The following is a 22,360-nucleotide window of genomic DNA, read 5'->3' as shown; positions in this document are numbered from 1 at the left end:
CTCCACAGCGCCATCTGGTGTCACAGTGTTATATCGCATATACAACGCATATAAAACGAGTTTTCTTTACCAAAGTGGCTGAGGACTTGTAGAGCTTCGCTGCGCAGTTGGCTAAACTTTAGAGCTGAGCCGACCAATTAAAACAAAACAAAAAAACCCTCATAGCAAAGCCTTAGACCGGCCATACTCAGCCTGGTGCTCCGGCAAGATGTTGTTGCACTATAGTTTCCACCATCCCTACCTATTGGATCTTTTGCGGGGGGTTGGTGGCAATTGTAGAACAAAACATCTGGAGGGCTTTGGGGACAGTTGCCTTAGTCTGCAGCCACCCGCTCCTACATACCTACTTGGAAGTAAGGCCCCTTTTATTCCAATGAGACTAACTAAATATGCAGAAGTTCGCACCTGAGCTAAAGTGGGTGGTGCCCACGTACGTCACCACGCAAAATAAATAAATAAATCAAAAGTTGTCTCCATGTTGTAGACTAGGATTAAGGGCGAGTCCTGGATCTGAAAACAGTAAGTGCTGGGCTCTTTATTTACTACTAGTAGTAGCTATCTAATCCTTGGACCTCAAAGCGTTGCAAAAACAAATCTAAAATCAAACACGGAATGATCAGAAAACTGATTTAAAAAACGATTAAAAAATAAAAACCAGAAAATCAACAACAAGGGCAAGGGCAGGAGGGGATATGTGCCACTGAGCCGAGTTTTCTAAATCGGCGGAGTCACTGCTGCTCGTGGGAGTGGTAACTATTCCTGTGTCAGTCTCGTGAACCTGAATTCCCAACTGATTTAGAAATGGAGAGAAAATTAACAAACGCTTTTCGGGGGTGCGGGGGGGGGGGCAAAGCAGCCACTCCGGATTCACTGCTGCGGATGGCGTCCGTGTCCCAGTGGCGCCTTTTGCAAAAGCCTGGCGGCGGAGAAAACACGCTCGCCCGCGGCGCCGGGCACCCTCCTTTCCTCGCGCGGAGCATCTCCGCGTCCCTCCCGAGGCTGCCGCCTGAGGTGCTCCTTAGAACCTCGCTCTGGGCTGCCATAGGCCGGCGCGGGGCGCATGCGCGCCTCTCTCCCAGGGCTCCCTCTCGCCCGCTCTCTGCGCCTCCCCTCCCCTCCCGTTCTCTTCCCCCTTCGGACGCCGCCGCCGTCGCCGCCGCCGCCACTTTTCTTGCACTTCGGAGGAGCGGCGAGGGCAGAAGCGCGCCAGACGCCGGAGGGAAGGCGAGCGCCGGGAGCGACTCTGCGCCGCGCGGCGGAGCATGTAGCCGCGGGGAGAAGGAAGGAAGGAAGTCGGTCGAGGGGAAGAGGCACCTTCGCGCCACCGCGGGCCATGGATTGGGGCAGCCGCCGCCGCCTCCCGCTTTGAAGCCCAGAGGAGCTCGCCTTGCGCCCCCCCCGACGCCCCCCGTCTTGACTGGCTTGCAATGGAGGGACGCAGCCTGGGCACGGCTCGACAGCCCCGGGCGCCCCGTGGCAGCGGGTAGGCAGCAGGCGAGCGCCGGAGGGAGCCTGCAGGCGCGCTCCGGAGGCACCCAACCCGCTGCTGCAGCACCACCACCACTACCTGGGCCGGTCTGAGTCCCAGAGCCGAGCGAGGAGCTGCCAGCCTGGGAGCCGGTCCCGTCCCTTCGCGACCGCGGATGGACCTTGCGAAGGAGGCGCCTCTGCTCCGTCGCTGGAGCGGCCCGGCCCGGCCCAGCGGAGATCCCTTACCAGCCGCTGCCTGTCTCTGCCTCGGAGCGTACGGCGGCGATTTGGGCTTCGCACCGCCTCGCTTGTGGATTACTTGGCTGCTAAACTAGGCTCGCTTTGGCGGGTCTCTCTCTTCCCTCGCCCGTCCGCCCCCGACCACCCCCCATCCATCTTCGACGCTTTCTCCCCTCCCGCAACAACAATGAAGGTGAGTAACACAACTTAGGAATGGGAAAGCGGGGCGGGGGCTCGAAATCCGCTGGGCTGCGGAAGGAGGGGAGCGGGGTCCGAAGCGATGGCTGGATTTGCTCCAAATTTGCGATGGGGGGGGGGGGGAATCGTCGAAAGAGAGAGAGAGCGCGCGCTTGAAAATTAGCTCCTTGGAGAGGGAGGGCGCGAGAAGGAGGCTGTGGCTTCGGATTTCTTACAAATATTTGGCTTAAGGTGAAACTGACGAGAGCGAAAGAATGAGAACATAGACTTCCCTCTCTCTCTTCAGCCCGTTCATTCAGGAGCCCCTCTTTGCGCGCGCTCCCCCGCCGGTCAGAGCTCTTCGGTCTCGTAACAAACCTGTTGCTGCAAAATGCTCCGATTCTGCCCCACCCTTCCCATAATGTCCCCCCCTCCCCTTGTCTTAGTATTGTTGATTTCCTTGGAAAGCCCTTATCTGTTCTTTTCAGAACTTATTCCCAGCGCCTAAATCTTCTCAGTCTAACCCACCCCCCGGGCCATCCGCCACCTCCAAGGCGGACCGAGGTTTATAGGACATCTCTTGCAGCTTTTTCCCGTGCGGACTTCTGTTGAAGAACCCGGGCATGGCAGACATGGAGGCCTGTACCTTTAAAAGAACTTGGCTCGTGGCCAGGGAAAAACCTGACCGATTTTCTTTTTCCTCCTCCTCCACCTCAGTCCCTCAAATTTTGCTCTCTGTTTCTGCATATTGTCACTTTTGCATCTGTAAAGCGTTCCGCTTGTGCTGGAAGGGGAGGACGGAAGGGGCTTTGCTTTGTCCCCCCTCCTTGCTCCCCCCTCCAAGCCTCGCTGTCCCTTTGATGCTCCACATTGAGGAGGTTGTGTGTGTTTGTTTTTAATTGTCAATTGTATGCTAAATTAGTTACAGTCGCGAGGTCACCGGGAGTTCAGTTTCACCCAGAAACTAATCTTTTTGAGGGATGGCGGGGGGCGGAGGAGAGGAGAAGGAGAGATCCAGGGAGATCTTGAACGAAAGTCCCAGGATATCATTTAATATGGAAGAACAGGGGTGCGAGGAGAAAAGGCAACCTTTTCCCTCCCCTCTTCCACCTCCCGGAGTTTTAGTATATGAGTAGCTTTCCTTGTTTAAAAACTGCAGCCCATAAAACCTTGGAATGCTTCGCCCGCTTTTCTTAGACAGCCCCCCTTCTTTTCCAAAGCCCCCTCCCCTCCAGGGCAAGGTGGTGGGCTCGCTCTTGGCCCTGCAAAGCCGTCCAGCCGGCCCGCCTCGGCAATTGTTCCTGCGTTTTACAACCCACCCGAGCCCAGGGGGCTCGCAGTCTGCATGCCTACTTACTCAAGGTAGAGCTAGCATTAAAACAGCGGCCATAAAACCAGATGCCCTAACAGGCTTTCCAGACCTCCTGTGCTCTTTTTTTCTTTTTTAATTGGGGGGGGGGAGAGACAAGCAAGTTAGGATCGCAGGCGGGCGAGCCCTTCTGGCTGCTCTTGGGGAGGGATGATCTGCACCCCCGAAAAATAAAACGTTTTGAAATAGCTAATTTCCCCCACAAAAAGCAATGGGCTGCTCTGTCCGGGGGCTGCCTTCGAACGCGAAGTTTAAATGGCCCGGTCCTAATGGACTCTTCGGCGGCTTGTTTTTCCAGTGTTCGCCGGGCTGCACACCACCGGGCCTTTCTTTTTGGCGCCCTCCGAAGGGGGTCTCCGCCTCCGAGCTCTTTCTCCGTTCTGGATCAGGCTGAACGGAATAACCCCAAGAAATGGTGAAGTATTACTTCTAACAAAAAGAGAGGGCGAAACGCGGAGAGAGGCACCATCCCTCTTTCTCTGGCCCCCTAGTGTAGCGTCCCGGGGCTTCGTTTGACGGCTTCGGCTGCCCTCTATTGGGGGCGGCGGAGAACGGCTTCCGCGTCCAACTAGGCTCTCTCGCCTTTAAAACAAAGCCGGCTCCGCCATAAACCAGGTTTTAAATATTAGATCTATAGCTGGATCTGTGCGCAGAAGATCGCTAAGATGCAGCTATAGTTGCGTTAATCCTCCGAGCCTAATATTTGGACTCGGCGCGCGGAGTTTGAATGGAAACTCCTCCCGAAGAATCTCCTTGCGCCCCAGGATTCCGAAGTCAAGGCCTGCCCGTGTCACGATCACAGCCGAAGATGGGTTTGTGTGCGGTAGAGATGGGTATTCTCATTCGGATATACTGTATATATTTCCTTTAAGTCCCCATCTGTGGATGACTTTTGGAGAGTCTGCCCCTGCTATCCCGCGCGCCCAATCCCCCCTAGGACTGCGCGTCCTTGGACACACACCCCCCTCGTCTTGACTCCGCCAGCATCTTTGCGTGAGGCGTTCCCTTGCGACGGACAGGCTTGCATCTCCGGCGGCGCGCTGCCCTCGTCGGGAAGAAAGTGGTAGAGCTCCGAGGCTGGGACCGCGAAGTTGCCGTCTTGTTCGCACAGCGCTTTGAGAGAGGCGCAAGGCGCCCGACGGGCGTTGCCGACGCAGTCCATCGCTCATTCAACAGTCCCATAAGACAGGCGGAAAAACCGAGGGGATCGGGCCACACAGGGAGCCAGTGGCAAAAAGGCGGGGCACATCGGCCGAAACACACACATTGGCTTCTCCCTATAGCTGGGGATTTATTCCCTTCTGTTATTTGCACACGCACATGAGCTTTGCATCCCCCCAACGGCTGCGGGGGCTTTCTGTTCCTCTCCAGCCTCGCCTTCTCTGCTCCCTCCCCGTCCCCAATTTGCTGGAGCGTGGCCGGCTTTATGGGGCATGAACTCTCCACATTCCTTCAAGGCGCTTCAGACTGCCGGGGAAATAAATCGGGCGCCGTCAGCGGCCCGTCACTAGACGCGCACCCCCCTCCGGCCTGTTCCCCCAAATTCCTGCAGCCTTGTGTCATGCTCTGCTCAGGAAGGAAGGCCGCTCCGCGGGGCTACGTTGGCCCTTGGCTTTCTCCCGAAGTACGGAGGAGCTCCTTGGTTGATAAGGTGATTTATATATGTAGATCTGTAGTAAGGGGAATCGGGCTGTGGGTGAACGAGGCCCTCTGGACGCAGCTAAGTCCGGGCCTGCCTAGGCACGAGACGGCAAGCGCGGGGACCCCGCGATAGGCCGGGCAGGGCCAGGTTTCCTCGCTCGGGCCCTTCCGGCGCCAGAGCCGCCTTCCTCGTGGCGCGATCGCCTGGTTCTAAGGCGCAAGGGAGTCCACCGGTGTCAACGCACCGCTCTTGGAGCCTGGAGGAGCCGCTCCGCCACCGGCGAGCCTCCGAAAAGCCCCCTCGTTTCCGCGATCCGGTGTACTCTCTACAAGGCCCTTCTTGGAACCCAGCCCACTGAAGCGAGAGGCGCCCACAGCTCTCCGCACCGATATCCGTCGAGCCCGCGAAGCGCTCTGACCAATATTAAGCCCCCTGGAATAACGGCGTCCGACGTACTAAGGCAAGACCGGCGTTAGAGGGGAACGGCGACGCGGTCTGGACGGGTTTGTCAATCGGATGAGGTGGAATGCGCCTACTTGAAAGGCCACACTAGCGCGTGAGTCTGGAGTGGAGACCAAGTAGCTTCTATTTGCTTGCATTATTAGGGCGTCATCTGTCCCTTATCGGATTCTTGTAATCGGGCCAATAAAAATCCAGCCATGGGAGCCTTTTGCGCGCATTATTTACTTGGGAGTAAACTCTACCGAAGCCGCCGGGGCTTCATTTCTCTGTTATAAGCTTGGACGGCTACTGCTTTTCTGGATCGATCTGTCCCTCGCTCTACGTTTCTGTTTACACCGACTTGAATGGCGCACTTCACGCGGATCGAGTCCTTTATATCTTGCGTGCAAAAGTCCCGGTTGCTGTCCAAAGTGGCGCTTGGAGCGCTGAGGGCCACAGATCTACACCCCACCCGCCGCATTTTTTGCTCCTGTGACACTAACTCTCGAGTAGACCCGTTCAGTACATACACACACACACACAAAAAAACCCAACCTCGGATCGGTTGGCTCCAGAGGACGATTTCGAGGTGCGACATTCCAGACTCTGGAATGCCTCACGTAACATTAAACGGGCGGGGCGGGACAGGTTACCAGAGTGCGGCCGCCAGATAGAACTTCGGGCTGCAAATTCTTCTCCATAGTCCTTTTTAAAGCAAGAATAAGGGTTTGCTCCCAGTTCATCAAAGGGAGCAATGAATCTTCTTCCCCTGTGAAAAAGAGCTGGTTTCCTTTGACTCCATTTGCCCGGATAATTGGAAAGGGAACAAGCAGCCCCCTATCGCCATTTGGCAGTACATGGAAGGGTTTCCTATTCCCTTTCGCCTTCGTTCCCCCACTGTAACCAGAAATCGGCTGCGCGGAGGAGGGAGTGGGAAGAGAGGAGTCGAACTGGGGGGTCTAACTCGCCTCAGGTCCCTGCCCAAGGTCGGAGGAGCTTCCAATATTCCCGTCTCCCCCGCCGTGCGCTTCCAACTGGATGGTCCCAGGGGCCCAGGTCACTGTCCTCTTATTGCCCCCTCGCCCAGAAGAGAGAGCTCTGCGCTCATCGGCTGCTTCAACTGCGGCGCGCTGCGGCAGACGCGTCTCTCCGCCGCGCGCCTTTGCGCCTTGTTGCCCCTCCCTCCATACGGCTCTGTCTTAACTTATCCACATAGCGCAGTGAGGAGCGGGATGTGGGGGTGGGGTGGGGGTCTCTGCGGGGTTTTGGTTTGTGCCAGAGCCCTAGGTCTTGCTGTCTGTGATGGGGGGGGGGGGAGGAGGCGGGACGGGATGAGACGGGGGATTTTATGCGCGGACGTTGGGGAGGAGCGATGGCCGGCGGCGAAAAACGTGCTTTGCAAACACCTTCCTGAGCAAGATCCGTTTTGACGATTCTCGTCTGGAAGCGGCTCCTATAATTAAAAAGGAGGAGGCGCGCGTCGTTCTAATCCGAAGCCGAGCGCCACGGCTGGGACGTGGGTGCTGTTGTCCTCCCTCCCCGTCGACTGACCGTCGCTCTCCACTTGTTGCGCGCTCCGCGTCTGAGCAGCAAAGCGCGGAAGGGGCTGGCAACGGCCTTCTTTTTCTTTCCGGAGGCGGATGGTGTGTGTATTTGTGTGTGTCCATAAAACTGTGGGCTGGGCGCCGCTGCTACTCAGCTTTTTCCTTCTCCTTATCGAGACTGCTTTGGGATTCACTCAAAAGCCGAGCCTTCGCGGCGAGGCGGGTGAATGAACTTGGAGCAGACACTGGCTTGGCCACCGCACAAGTCCCTGGCTGAGGCGTAGAAGGACCGCCGCCTCTCCCAGACCCCCGGGGGGCTGCGCTTTGTTCCCTCGTGAGATGGTCCGGTCCAGGCCATAAAAGCTTCTCGCTCTCTTCTTCCCTCCCCTGCAGAAGTCCATGGGAACCTTAGTCCAAGGTGGAGCTCTGTGGACAGAGGCAATGACTTCTAAGTACCTCTTTCTAAGTCTGGCCATCTTCTCTTCACTTATCCAAGTTGTGATAGAAGCCAGCTCTTGGTGGTAAGCTTTTTAATATTTTCATCATCTGTACAAATTAATTAATCCCCCTCCCTTTTAAAAAATAACCCATCCAATAAGGTGGAGGAGGCCTAGTTTGCTCCTGGGAAAATAAAAACTATGAACACCCTGAATCTATTTTTCCTATTTTTTTAGGAGGGATGGAGGGGAAAGGATAGGTAGCCTGTATTTATGTAGTCATTCAAATCCTGGTTTGGAATAAGTAGTACTCTAGAAACTAAATTAAATGTAAAATTGTAATCGGGAATGTCCTCCTGGCTTTCTAGACACATCTGTGCAGAAGTGAGCCGCATATTTTTGAGTCCTGTGTGTTTAGGGTCTTGCTGGTTTCAGCTCAAAAGAATTGCGCAAATGAGGCTGTGAAACCCTAGGCACACTAACTGGGGAGTAAGCTCCATTTTTCTGAATAGAATTTGCTTCTGAGTAAATATTCACGCAGAGAGCTGAGATTAAATTTATCCCTTTGAAAACAGGCACACATGTTGAGGTCTTTAAGACATTGGGTGAATAAGGCGTTTGGTGACAGGATTCACTTGTGTGCCAATTCTTGATTGTGAATTTTTAAATGATGGCATGAGGGGAGGGAGGGCCTCGAAATCCCATTTAATTTATCTGGCCTGCATTACATCCTTTATGGATCATGAGACCGAACTTTTGGATGGTAACAATTCTCTTGCTACAGAAGATTCTCTAGTGTCTGATAGTTATTTTTCTTTTAAAAAAAGATTGACATGTCATGTTAGAGAATGAAGCGTGTTCTGGGAGCATTTTGGATTTTGTTTCCAGGTTTGAAAAAAGAAAAAAAATCCATAGGGATGGATAGTGTGAAATTTGAAGCCTAGGAGGGGAGACAGCCTAAGAGGGGGGCAACCATCATATTTAGATAGCTGCATAATTCAATGTCTGTCTCAATAAATTCATGCATGTGGTTTACTTTAGCTTTCCAACCATTGAATGAAGCTGAAGACACACACACACCCGGCACCTTTCCCACATTTTGGCCGCCGTCCCCAGCAGACCAAATGGAACAAGCAAATTTGTTTCAGGGCTGGGTTCCATGTCTGTGGAATCCACGCAGCATGTGCATTCAGCTGCTGTTCTTGAGCTTATTGCTGTAACCCTTTGTCTTTTCACAGGTCTCTGGGTATGAACCACATGAACCCCATGAACCCCGTTCAGATGCCAGAGGTGTACATCATTGGAGCCCAGCCGCTTTGCAGCCAACTGGCTGGGCTCTCCCAAGGACAAAAGAAACTCTGCCACTTGTACCAGGACCACATGCAGTACATCGGAGAGGGTGCCAAGACGGGGATCAAGGAATGCCAGTATCAGTTCCGCCACAGAAGATGGAATTGTAGCACTGTGGATAACAACTCTGTTTTTGGCAGAGTCATGCAGATAGGTAGGAAGGGCCTGGGAGTTGTGTGTGCTGGATTTACGTCATGGTGTGTGTGCTAGGAAAACCTGCCAGGTTCTTTATGCGCCATTGAAACCTGTCAGGAAGAAGAAAGCTAAATGGCCTTTAGCCCAGAGATCCTTCGTGTGAAGCTAGAAGCACATGGGGACCACTGGTGGTATGGAACAGGAAGAGTAGCATTTCCATTCTCACCTTATCCTGATGCAGATTAAAATTAAGCTAGATCTAAATTTAAAGGAGGAAGCACGAAAACAAGTCGTTTTCAGCCAGAACAGGGTCATTTCTATGTCTGGGATTCCAAAGCTGTGTGACAATTGAATTGGACTCCGGATTAACCACACACCAGCTTTTTGTCATGCCATAATTTTTATGTTTAGTCAATTTCCCCTTCACAGCCCAATTCTGTGTGTGTTTGGAAGCAAGCCCCCAAAGTGCTCAACGTGGCTTACTCCCTAGTTAGACTGCAGCCTTCCCCCCCCAGCAAAATAATTTTTGTTTCAAGGGGATTTCAATTTAAAAATGAAAGATGTTGGCACTCGCAGTCAACGTGCTTTCATTGAGGCTAAGAACATAGGTAGGTGTTGCATGTGTTTAACCATAATTATTATGGTTAATTAAAAAATGCTGTCTTGGAGCAATCTCCCGATCCCTGTATGCTGAGAGTGTAGCTTCTGTTAGTTGCTTTTGACAGGGCCCTTCTGCTGTAGAGCTCACATCAGCATAAATACTGCCCCTGCTTAAATTACAAGGGTTAAAAGGCAGCATCACTCTAATGACTGATGGGTTGCTCCCCCTCCCCAACTAGAATAATGGCATTTGTAGTATACATTCAAATCTATACATCTCTCTCCATGTCCCCTCCCCAGCCTCAAACGCACAACTTGTGTATACCAGCATCTCAGAATGCAGAGATCTAAATCTAATTTTAAATCCCGCTTTTTGAAATCTGATAGGGAAGGATTGGAATGACTTTAAAATTAGATTAAAGGTAACTTCATTTATGCATTGAGTAGGCTTCTGCATTGCTTGCAGGGATGCTGTTAAGTCACATTTACCCTAGAAGTTAATTTTATGTAAAAATAAGCTTTACAAAATCTCAGATTAAACATTTTCCATGCCTCCCCCCCTCCAAAAAAAGGAACTAAGTGGAAACACTTGTTTATTGAAGACTTAAGTTTTCTCCTGCAGCTTTGCATTACAGATGCTGTAGAACTGAGAGCTTTAGAATAACTGGTCAGATTATCATTGCCCCATACCGAAAAACATAAAAACAGCAAAAGCCTGAAAGTACTGAAACCTTCAATGTTTGTGTACCTGGTCAGGTATGTTCCAGCCTTGAAGACTCATGTCTAAGTTGCCATGGTCTCTTTTTGCAGACTTTGCATCTACAAGTCCTGGAATGGGTCCCCATTGCTTCCAGGTCTCTGTTTCTTCTCCACAAGACATCTGCATGTATTTATTTTTATTTAGTAGGGTAATTGGCCACTTAGATTAACTGAAAATAGAAGTGAGTGTAATTTGTGCATTGAGCTGTTAAAGATCCTGAAAAGTGTATTCATTGAGAACAAGTATGTGCTCTCATTGCATAGTTGGGTCTAGTTTCCTCGAATAAACTATTGGATTGGTTGCTGTTTCTCTTGAATGGGGGACAAGATCTCAGCTTCGGTGCCTTGCTTCTTGCATAGACATGGCTCAGCCTTACAGGGCTATAAATCCACTTACAGTGTGCAGTTAGGACAAAAGATTGTGCCAGTTTGGGCTCTCTGCCTGGATCTGTATGTTTCTCTATGATGTCTTTGCTGATTGACCTGAAAGAATTATGAGCTGATAGTGGTTTGATGTAGCACACTAAAAATCCTGGAAGTTTATATAACATTTCAGACTGCTGCTGGACCAAATTTAAGTCAATAGCAAAACTCTAGCTAAGTTCAATATATCCTGCAATATGTTCAGATTGCAAATGAGCCATCACTATGGTACCAAAACGTTGACTTGCTCTCTGTGTAACTGCTCCCAAGGGTTGATCATCTAAACCTGATTCGCAAAAGCCTTGGCGTTCACTTCAGTGTGATGTGAATCAGATCACCACAATATTGCTGGCTCAAATAAAACATGCTGTTTCCTTGCTTCTGAAAGAGCCTGGAAAATTGGTTGCATAATATTGGGAAAATGTCTCTCTGTGTTGTTGTTGTTTTCCTCCCTGGAAGGAGAAAGTAATAAACTGCAACAAATTCAATTAATAAGTTTTTTTAATATGTCTATGACTAGACATTTAACTGGGCTGGCAATAGTAGTGGAATCTCGGCTTCAAGTTGAGAATGCTGTTCAACGGAAATATAGCTTTGCGCCTTATCATATGTTTGTATAAGTTCTTGCAGCTTGATGCAAATAAACCAAAACCAAAACCCCAAGGCAGTGTCCTCCCTTGCACAGTTGGGCAGCTTAAATCCCATTGACGGCGATGGCATTTCAACCATCAAACTAAGACGGATTACAGCCTAAATTCCCTTTCGAGATGTGTAAGCGAATCACTTGTTTTCTCTGCAGCCCCTTTCTGTCAAAATAGTATAAAAGTAGGGAGGGCTTTTTTCTTTTTCTTCTTTTTTTTTTTTGGAAATAGACATCATCAGTTTACATGGGAGAATGCAAGAAAGCTTTAGATAATAATAATAAAGCAATCGTGTTCGTGCCTAGCAGAGAGCGAGGAGCTTCTAAACAAACCAGCCCTCTGCTGGCAACAGGACTTCGAATACTGTCAAAGTTGATGAGACTTGCTTTAAACAGGCTCCTACCGTCTGAAGCTGAAGCCTACAGAAAACAGTTTCATGGCACAGGGCTGCTTGCTCAAACTGCTCCCCCCTCCCCTGCAAATTTCTTCCATCTGTTTTCTTTCTCTCTTCGGCGTATTTCGATCTCTACCTTTTTGCCCCTGTCCAGACTTGAAAGGGTTCTTTTCAAAACATGCTTGTGGAGAAGAACCTAGACGTGGCATATCCCCCAAAATGATAGTGAGATGTGAGCTATCTCTGTGGAAGGGGACCAATTAGGCAGAGCTCCTATGAGCTTTGCTGTGAATGACACTAGAATAAATACTACAGGGTGCTTTCAGTGTTCTGCTGTGTCTGTTAAAATTGAGTCCAGCTTATAAAATGTGACCAAGAATTGGTAGGCCTATGTAGTAGTACAAAGTTCTCCATAAGCAGGAAGGTGTCCGCAAACCGAAAATGCCTCAGTTACAGTGGTTGGGTGCTTTGGTGTGTGCCTTCATCAGTCTGTTCCGTTTGTTTAAAATGTTAGATTTTCCAGTGATTCCGAACTTCCTCAAATAGAAAAAATATATATCTTCGAAAGTGCCTAAATAGCTAAAGGCTCCACTGAAGAATGGGCTCTTTGAAATTTGGGTCCCATTCTCTGAGCTAGTGAAGTTCTTGAAATTGTTTTTGTGTAAAACAACAACAAACCCCCAAACCTCTGGTTTCTCAGAAACATTAGCAGCACACAAGGCAGAGCTTTAACACAGCTTTAACCTTTTTGGAGTTGTTACTGTGAGGACAGTGTGTCTGCTGGGGATTAAATAACAGGGAGGGGGGTAGCCTTTTACCTTTAGTAGAGACCCTTAGCTACTCTTTTGAAAGACTACAGAGAGCATGGTCTGGCTAAAATTGGGAGGAACTGAAAGATGTGGCTTGTGGGCTTCATCAAGCTCCTACGAAGTGAGATTTTTATAAATGAATTCTTTTCGGGGGGAAATTGGTTTCAGGTAATATACCAACTAATGAATTTCCCCTCAGGATAACTAGTAATTAGCCGACTTGAGTGGAGCTTTCCATCACAGAAAACTCTCTCTCTTATGCTGCAATCCTGTGCACATTTACTAGGGATAAAGTCCCATTTAACTAAATGGGACAAGCTCTGAATTCAAGCCTTTAAACGTACGGCAATGAAGAAGAAACATCTTTAGACGGCTTCTGACATTTTTTCTTTTCCTTTCCCAGAGCTGATGGCCAGACCTCAGCCTTCTCCAATATGTTTCCTTCTTTGTAGATAAATGAATAGATAATTCAAGATGCCTGAATTTCTTCCTAATCAGCATAGCAGACCCTAGGATTTTTATGCCACTATCCTGATATCTAATACCATCAGCCATAGTGGGAACATTTCATCCGTGTGCTGTTGTTTCCCTTTTCAAATGAACATCACGTTGGGAGAGGGGAAGCTCAGAATTGAATGGCAGTTGATGTTCACCTGTATTAAATAAAATAAATGTATGTGATCCTGGTGTGTAACTCTGAGCCTCCTCTTTTTCCTTGCAGGCAGCCGGGAGACAGCTTTCACGTACGCAGTCAGTGCTGCCGGTGTGGTCAATGCCATGAGCCGGGCCTGCCGGGAGGGGGAGCTCTCGTCCTGTGGCTGCAGCCGGGCTGCCAGGCCGAAAGATTTACCTCGGGACTGGCTGTGGGGTGGCTGTGGGGACAACATTGACTATGGCTACCGCTTTGCCAAAGAGTTTGTGGATGCCCGCGAGCGAGAGAGGATCTACCAGAGAGGAACTTACGAAAGCGCCAGGATCTTGATGAATCTGCATAACAACGAAGCAGGGAGGAGAGTAAGTCTCACACACCCCCTCAAACCCCCCGAAGATAATGTTTGTTCTTGCCTTTTCTTACTGTGATGCCAAACCGTTTGCGTTCCCAAGGCCCGTTTCAAATCTGTAGCAATACCTGTTCCCAAACCTCTGTGTGTGGTGGGTTTTTTGGGGGTTAAAAGCAATTTTCTTTTGAATGAGTTTGAACAATGGGTGATCTCTGGAATATGTCTTGCTTAAATAAGAGAGATCTGTTATTTCCCTTTAGATCTGGAGGGGGAAAGGTTCCATTTAAATGCAACGAATGAGAGTGGGAAAAGGAAGCCTATCAGTAACTACTAGCTAGAATGGCTGTGCTCTGCCGCCACAGTTGTGCTCGAATCCTGCTTGCTGATTTCCCCATAGGCTTCCAGTTGGCCACTGTGTGAACAGGATGCTGGACTAGATGGGCCACTGGCCTGATCCAGCAGGCTCTTCTCATATTCTTATGTATAAGCTCAGTGGCAATGACAAGGGTCATGGGTTGATAGCCTTCCTTCAAATGGGCTAAATACGTACCCCCTTCCCACCTCCCTTCCAAGTTGTTCTAGTAAAATAGTGCAAGTCACAGTGAATTTTATGCAGAATAGAATTTTATTAGTTTATATTTCCAACCAATCCAGTTTTCTTTGGAGCGGGTGACCGAAGCGCCGTATTTTGCCGGAGTGAAATATTCTTGCAAGGGGGCTATTTTCACTCTTCCTTGTGAGGTTGTGAAAAAAAACACACCCACCCAACAACCAGCTTCTCTGTATTATTAGAAAACATGCTCTTCTGCGGTGGAAGTCAGTTTTTATGGCTTTTTTAATCTTTAAAATCTTTTAAACGAATGAGTGTAAACTTCATTTTTATTGCCCTGGAGTGGAAGGAGCCAAAGTCATTATTTTCCTAGAAGTGACGGTGCCAGGACTCGTCGGCTGGAGACTTTACACTTGTGTTTCAAGGTGAATTAGGATGAAGGATAATTGAAAATTAATAGCATTTAAATGTGAGAAGAAGGCATCTGAAAGCAATGGAAAGGCCAATTTGCTGCTAGGCAGGAGAAAAATGGCTTTTCATAGTTGCCCCTGTCGGCTTCGAGTGGTTCCCTGCTACCACCCTTTGAGCTGCCTCCCTGCGATGGCATTTGGCAGAGGTTGAACTCTCCCTCCTCCATCTCCCGCCCCCCCAAAAAAACTTTCTTTTAATGCTGGGTGGAAGTGGCATTCAGCATCCACCTAATGTGTCAGACCCCAGGATTTTTGGGGCTGTGTCAACACTGACTCATGTCTATTTATACAGGGTAAATTATCGAGGTCTCCTTGCCAAGGCTTTACAAAGAGGATATTGCGGTGTAGGCCTGTCCCCCACCCAGAGGTGTTTTGGGGTTTTCTCTCTTGGACGGAGCGGCTCAGCTGCATGCGGAGAGATTGGTGTAGGAGGGAGCTGCCGAATCAGGAGTGGAAAATCTGCAGTGCGGGTGGTGGTCAGGGAGAGAGAAAATCTGATGCAAGTCTAGCAGCGGCAAGCCAGTCCACTGACTGGTCAGGTGGCATTGATTTTAGTTCTGCCTTCTTGTGTGTGGCTGAGGATTGGCGGCAGAGCATCTGTTTTGTGTACAGAAGATCTTGGGTTCAATCCTCGGCATCTCCCGGTTGGGCTGGGAATGGCTCTGTCTGAAATGTCCAGCTAGTATGGACCTTGGATGGGGGACCTGTAGCCCTCTAGACATTGTTGGACTCGCAGCCAACAGAGCCCAATGGCCAAGGATAATAGGAGCTGTAGTCCAGTAACATACACTAGAAGGAGCAACAAACTGACTTGGTAGGCAGTTTCCCATGTTCAAGGGAAGAAGACCATAGCTTAGTGACTTAAACCTGGCCCAACTGTTTCCCTCTCGGAATCTCCCCTCTCTAGCTGATCTCAGCCCGATACAGCTCTTTAGCCAGGGAAACAGCCACCAGTGAATGCACAGTATCTCCCATGCTTTTGCCTAATCCCACAAGCTAGGTGGCCATATTGGGTGCTTTTCGCTATCCATTTGAACAATGTTTGAAATGGACTTCTGATTATGGTTTGAAGCAGTGCCTGCTCCTATCTGACATGACATGGTTCTTGCATTTTTAAGATGTGCCGGGGTGTTTGCCAAGCACCATGCAAGGGCATGGTTGCTAACTGGATGGCTGCTTCAATAATGGCAGTAGGATGTGTTTGTGGGAGTCACTCTGCATTTGCCCTGTGAACATGACAGCCAGCAGTTCACCTCGATAGTTTTGAGGCAAACTAATAATTTGCAATACACACAGTTTGCTTGGTTTTCAATTTGGAACAAGCCGTGGTTATTCTTATAAGTGAATATGCGTTTGAAAGAATTGGCTAGATGAGGTTAACAGGGAATGTGCGAACACCCAGCGTGTTCCAGTGGCCAAACCATTTCCCCTACTTTCTTTACAGTAATTGTAGATTTCAGTGGTTCTTGGAGTGGTCCATAACAATGGTGCTGCTGCTGCTGATAATAATGATGATTTTATAATGACAACAGTTAAAATAATGTCAGTTAAGAGAACAGTGCTTTTAAAGTTACTGTGAGTAATTACAAAAACAAGGAAAACAGTAGCTTAAACAATAGAATGCTGTCAAAGCTCCATAGTTTGGTGAAACAGAAAAGGCACAGTAAATAAATATGCTTGGATTCTTCTTCTAAAGGAAGGGGAAGCAGTGTGTCAACTTGACCTCAATGGGAAAAGAATTTGACAGCTTATGGGGCCACCACTGAAAAGGCAAAACTATTTGAACTAGGCCTGTGTTGTATGCCGTAATAAATGATCTGATTAACAAACAAAAAAAAATCTTTATACTTTATACTGGCAGAAATGAGAGCAAGAACTTTTCAGCAAGAGAAGAATGCTCTGGTGCTGCCTCGGTACAGGAGCTCTTATGTGTTCATGTGGTTTTCCTGCCCATTTGTTTTAGCCTGGGGAGCAGATTTGCATACGGACCAGGCAAGAATCCCCAATGCACACTGGAGGGGATATGATATTTTGGTTCAGGGCATTATTCTTATTGCTCTGGCATTTGGAAATTTTCTTTAGCCAGGAAGGCCTAGGAGTCAAAAGGTCTATTTTCAGATTTGGTTGGGAGTTACAGATTGCAGCATTTTTGAATGACCAGAAGCTCACTCCTATTCCAACCAGCAGTGCCTGCGCATGGCTTCCTTGCGCAGTTGTCAGGGCCTGCTGCTACTGCTGCCTCCCCTGGGTTGCCTTAACTGTTTTCCTTCCTGGTCCTGCATTCCAGGAAGCACCAGGTGGCTGGATCTAGGCATCCTTTTGGTTTTCTGTGGTGTCTCTGATCTAGTATAGCTCTGGAGCAGTGGTGAGGGAACCCTTCTCTTCAGTCCTAGGGCCACGTTCCCTTCTAGGCCACCCTCTGGGGGCCATATGCTAGGAGTGGGTGGGGCCAGAGGCAAAGGGGGGTGGAGCAAGGAATGTAAATTTTACCTTTGTGCAGGCTAGATCCTACACACGCCCGCCTTCCACTGTCTATCCTCCATCGTCATCAGAGTTCAAGGACACATTCCAGCCAGGCAGAAACACTGCCAAGGGGGCATGACTTGGAGAGAGGGCTATATCCTGAGGAGAGTCCCAAGAACAAAAGAGAAATGTTGTGTGTGTGTGTGTGTGTGTGTGTGTGTGTGAGAGAGAGAGAGAGAGAGAGAGAGAGAGAGAGAGAGAGAGAGATTTGGCCCCAGGCTGAGGTTCCCTATCCCTGCTCTGAGGCATTGTGAGTATTTAAAAGGGTGTCTAGACCCAGCCATGCAGTGCTTCACACAGGGCCCAGCGGCAGAAGACAGCTCCCCGTGCCTTGCCATACTTGGCGCCAACCCTGCCAGGCAGTATAGATGCTTTAGGCACCACAAGGAAATACACTAATAGCATCATTAGCGGACCATTGCCAGGTGACGAGCTGCTTGCATGCATATCAGGGGTGATGTGAGGAGTTGTCAAAGAAACCCCTGATCCATGTACAGTAATCCAATGCTATTTGACTCCTGTGACCTTTTAATTTCCCGCCAGCATAGCGTGTGGCCTGCCACTGAGCTATTGTCCCCTCTCATCTCAGTGCCTGTCCAAGGGGCCAAGACAAAAACATCTGTAGAGATGTGGAGAAAATGACCCAATTCATGTGGTGAGCCACGGTATGCCAAACAGCTTTCCATGGAGTAATTTCAGCCTCCGTGTGGTGGCCAGACCATTCCCCGGGAGCGTTAGGAAGACTGCAATATAATCAAGAGTCTTATATGACAACTGGTGCTTAATTTTTTTGTTGTTGTTGGCAATTTATTGTCCACTTTTCATTCTTGTCCCCATGGTTGGTGAAAGGCTTTCGGTAAATGACATGCTGCAAGTTGCACAGAGGGATGCGAGCCAGACTTGTTCCTGTCTGTTATGCACGTATGTGTGCTATGTATATATAAATATAATCTCCCCTTGGGTTATTTTTATTAGAAAGGTGAATAATAAGCCTATTAAACAAAGGAGGAGGCAGACAAACAAATTGACAGGGAAACGTGCCAGAAGTTCCTCTTTGTGTGCTGGACGCCCCCCCCCCACTTGCCACGCTGTGCCAGTTGACAGTTAAGAACAGGTGGGACTTTTTGTGAAGGGAATGAATGAAAGTAAAGCCGTTTTTAATCATCCTTCACAATAAGGGTGGTGTGGTGTGTGTTTTTTTGAAGGATCCCAACAGGGCAGTTCAGAGGTGTGTCCTGGAAGAGTGACAGCGCTGAGCCAAGGAATGCAGTGCTGTCAAGGGGGAATGGATTCCCCGTTGCGAAGGCCATGCCTCCTGTGTGTTTGTGGCGGAGGTATATTTTGCCCCAGACTTGCACTGACCTTCTTCCTTCTTTCCAACTCCCACCCAGACGGTGTACAGCTTGGCGGACGTGGCCTGCAAGTGCCACGGGGTGTCCGGATCGTGCAGCTTGAAGACCTGCTGGCTGCAGCTGGCTGACTTCCGCAAGGTTGGCGACGCCTTGAAGGAGAAATACGACAGCGCGGCAGCCATGAAGCTCAACCCCCGGGGCAAGCTGGTGCAAGTGAACAGCCGCTTTAACGCGCCCACCATCCACGACCTGGTGTACATAGACCCCAGCCCCGATTACTGTGTGCGCAACGAGAGCACCGGCTCCTTGGGCACCCAGGGGCGCCTCTGCAACAAGACTTCAGAAGGCATGGACGGCTGCGAACTCATGTGCTGCGGCCGGGGCTACGACCAGTTCAAGACGGTGCAGACGGAGCGCTGCCACTGCAAGTTCCACTGGTGCTGCTACGTGAAATGCAAGAAGTGCACAGAGATTGTGGACCAGTTTGTCTGCAAATAGATGGGGATGGGTGGGAAGAGCTTTTTTCCAGTCTACCAGCAGAGGGCAGTAGGGAGGGGGGAGGTTGCCCCGAGAAGGTCTCCACTCTTATTTATAGAGTCCAGCGGGTGCTTTCCTTGTTTGGAGATTTTAAAAAAAATCTTTAGCAAGAAGTGATGGGAAAGCTTGCTGCATCCAGCTCAGACTGTGCATAGTTTTATAAATATTTTTTTTTTGTTTTGTTTTGCAATAACGGGTGGGAGAACCTGAGAGAATATTTATTTTACAGGATTTGGAATTAAGAAAAGAAAAGATAGAGTAGTTCAAAGGGAAATCCAACCCATCCCCATATAGCCTCGTGGGACATAGTAACAAGTGCAGTAGATGAGGTATCCGCCTTACATGCTTTGGATCGGAGCATGACGGCTTGGTGACATACACATCTGTGCAAGGTATTTCTTCTGAGCTTTAGCAACCCAAAAGAAGTGAGACAGTCAGATACAGTATTGATCCGTATATCTGTAACCTGTAGCGTGAGCTCTCCTCAACGTGGCAACTTGAAGGTGTGGGTGGAAGCAGAATTTCCCACAAGCCACAGTTGTGCTGCTAGGTAATATCTAAAGGCCCATTGGCGTGACATGGCGTTCCCCCATTTAGGCGTGAGAATTCTGTGCCAATGCATTGTGGGAAATGACGCTAACCAGTAGTAGCCGGTGGGGTGGGGCCTCCTGACACCAGTATTGCTCAAGTTTGCCTGGATGGCACTGGAGTAGGGTGGTAGTGAGTTCAAAGCTGTAACAACCCATATCGGGAGTGTGACTCTGTAGCTCTGCCCGCCTGCAGCAGCCATAATGGATGCCAGTTTTAGGGCAGGTGGACGTTGCAGTTCTCTCATCAGCACCGTTCCACAATGTACCATCTTGCAGGTCTCCATTAGAAGGAAGAGGTATTCTGAATGGGCAAAAAAAACAACAACAACCAACCAACCAACCAACCGATTCCTTCAAACAGCTAGCAAACCAGGAGGAAGAATATCTGACTTTGACTGCACAGCGCAGATCAAAGCAGAATTTGGAACGTTGCCATGTCAAGTAAAACATGCCTCTCTCACATTATGCAGATTTAGAAAAGCCTTTCTGCCTTACTTTATAAGACTATTGAAGAGCTATCTGTGGGATTTCCTAAGCAGTGTGTGTGCCGGTTTGACTGTGCTGAAACTGCAGCTGCATTGTGCATGCAGTCTGCAAAGTCCTTAAAAACAATAATAATAAATTCAAAATTCAAAATTCAAAATTCTTTCTTTTTAAAGTGTTGTGCGTAGTCAGTTCCCTTTTTTAAAAAATCAGTTGACTTATAGCATTGCGGAATTTGGGGAAATGCTGAGTTGATGATATGCCGCGTGGCACTTCTTTTTCTAAAGTGCTGTTACAATTCAAAGTGCCGTGTGGCAGCAACGCCTAAGCGATCATCCTGTGTCTTTTTCATTTTAATGCACAATGCTTTAGAAATATATTGCAGCTAATGCACAAACTGCTCAAACTGTACTTGAGCAATTATATATGGGAAAACTATGGTCTGCTGGTGTCTGGTATCTCAAACCTTTTTTAAAAAATACAATCATATTATCAGGACAAACTACAAACTTATGATTTCTTTTTTTTAAAGAAAAAAGAAAAAAAACCAATAGCACAACAGTACAAAAGGCTTTCAATTTGCCAGGACACTTTCTTTGTTTAGATTGAACTTGTTGCTATCAGCCCCCCACCCCGGTCCACATTTTAAATAGCACACATTAACAAAGTTGTTTTTTTAAAAAAACAAAAGTCAGGTTGGGTGTTTTTGTTTTTTTGCAGGTTTTCACAACACATGGGTGTTGAAGGGTAAGTCAATCACAAATTAATCAACGCTTTTTCAAATTTCTCCCAGAACATAGTATCTTTCTGCTCAATTCAGTGAAAGCTCCTGTATACCCTCTACTGTTGGTTATGTTTAGGGACTGTATGTGTGTGAGTTTGCAATGATTTGGAGCAGACTTCCACAACCTACTGCCCTCCAAATGTTTGGGATGGCAACTCCCATCAGCCCCAGCCAGCAGGGCCATTGGGAGTTGAAATTCCAAGCTATTAGACTGTTGGTGCCAACACAGAGATCCAATGCTTAAAAGTTAGCACTGGTTACTCCTTTGCAATTGAGCCGAGTTCAAGGCCATTTAACTACTTGGGGCCAAGATATCCAAAGGACCACCTCATATCGTATATCCCTGTTTGATCACTAGCTTATTAGTGGTCCCCCGTGGCTCAAGTGCTGAGATTGTGTCTACCAGGAGACATCCTTTCAAAGTTGTACGTCCAGCTGTGGAGTTTCCTCCCAGCTGAGATCAGACCTGTTGACCTCCTGGTTCCTTGGTGAAGACTTTTTCAAATTGCAGCAGGTGTTTTAAGTGAGCTGTTTGTGATCTTACGGTCAGTTGCAATTGATTTTGAGATGCGTGCTGTATCCCTCTTGTACACCGCTTAGAAATGAGGGTACTAAGCGGTATATAAATGGCTAAATCCAGAGGGCACCAGGCTGGGGGAATCTTGCTTAGAAGCAGTCTCTTTCTGCAACGCTGTCATTGCGGATAATGGAAATGAGAGACACAAATGCATCTTAACACAAACGGCCCATGTTAATTTTTTTTAAAAAGGCAGTCTTAGCTCTTGCCTTTGCCACCACCCCAGTGCTGCCTTTTCATTCCTTGAAAGACCTCTGCTCTTCCCCTAAATCATCCTGTCCAATACATATAAACAGATTGCAATGAATTCAAGGCTTCCATATTAGCATTACCATCTTAGAAGCTTTACTTTTTCGAAATTCTGTGAGCTGTCTCATTAATGCCGTCAGGATTATCAGTTTTCCAAATGATGATTGCTCTTAATTTATTGTGCAAGGATATATTTAACTTCCCTGGTTCCTGGTGTCTGCAAACCAATGTCAACTTAAAAATAAAATGAAATAAAGCACTAGTTCACTGAATATGTCACTTTTGGTTTTTATTATACAAAAACCATAATCCTTTTTCTAAAAAAATATGTTGAATCACTTATTCTTTATAGCGACTCCTGTCTGTGAGAGCAGACAGGAGTCTAATGATCCTAGCTATTAAAATGCTATTTAATGTAAAATATTTCACTTGTGTTCTTCAGATATTATGTAAATCTACTATGTCCTCTTCTTTGTTCTGTACATTTAATGTACATATTTTCGTCTCGTGTGATTTGTATATTTCACTGGTTTTTTAAAAAAGGCTTATGCCGTAACGGAAAATAGACTATAAAAATAAAATGTTGGTTATATATTGGGAGGTGGCTTTAATTCTTTTGGAAAGAGGGTTTTTATTTAAACAAGGAGCAAAGCTGCTTTAAATAAATACTTTGTGGTAAGATAGGCAAATGGCAAACAAAATGAACTTAAGAAAATGTGTAAAAAGGGTGTCGGGAACTAAAACTCCCATCAGCCCTAGAAAGCGTGGCCAGTGGCAAGGGGGAATGGGAGTTGTAGTTCCACAACATCTGGT

The 22,360-nt window shown here is 48.2% G+C and overlaps 1 protein-coding gene across 8 annotated transcripts; it reads left to right on the top strand.

Moving 5' to 3' along the window:
* The first annotated feature begins 451 nt into the window (after positions 1–451).
* WNT5A (Wnt family member 5A) lies at positions 452–22,139 on the top strand. Of its 8 annotated transcripts, none has more exons than XR_014561268.1 (6): positions 486–519; positions 7,277–7,404; positions 8,559–8,824; positions 13,153–13,445; positions 18,367–21,329; positions 21,362–22,139. XR_014561268.1 is itself a non-coding variant. In XM_083727065.1 (5 exons), the coding sequence occupies exons 1-5, from the start codon at positions 1,898–1,900 to the stop codon at positions 18,823–18,825; spliced, it is 1,152 nt and encodes a 383-aa protein (XP_083583191.1). In that variant the 5' UTR covers positions 452–1,897; the 3' UTR covers positions 18,826–22,139. The 8 variants fall into 8 exon arrangements, 6 of the variants coding, with proteins under 6 accessions (XP_083583191.1, XP_083583192.1, XP_083583194.1 ...); XR_014561269.1 differs by lacking the exon at positions 486–519 and adding an exon at positions 1,019–1,903; XM_083727065.1 differs by having other exon boundaries at positions 452–1,903; positions 18,367–22,139.
* The last annotated feature ends 221 nt before the right edge of the window (positions 22,140–22,360 follow it).

This window comes from Podarcis gaigeae, assembly GCF_964106915.1.
Source record: "Podarcis gaigeae genome assembly, chromosome: 2".
Classification (NCBI taxonomy): Eukaryota; Metazoa; Chordata; class Lepidosauria; order Squamata; family Lacertidae; genus Podarcis; species Podarcis gaigeae.
The sequence above is the reverse complement of the archived record's forward strand: the minus strand, read 5'-3'. Positions and strand labels throughout refer to the sequence as shown.

Excerpts from the sequence above, each read along its gene's own strand:
- WNT5A (XM_083727064.1), top strand. The coding sequence starts at position 4,818 with ATGCTCTGCTCAGGAAGGAAGGCCGCTCCGCGGGGCTACGTTGGCCCT. Across the intron at positions 4,881-7,276 it reads GCCCTTGGCTTTCTCCCGAA|AAGTCCATGGGAACCTTAGT; the intron begins GTACGGAGGAGC and ends CCTCCCCTGCAG. Across the intron at positions 7,405-8,558 it reads ATAGAAGCCAGCTCTTGGTG|GTCTCTGGGTATGAACCACA; the intron begins GTAAGCTTTTTA and ends GTCTTTTCACAG.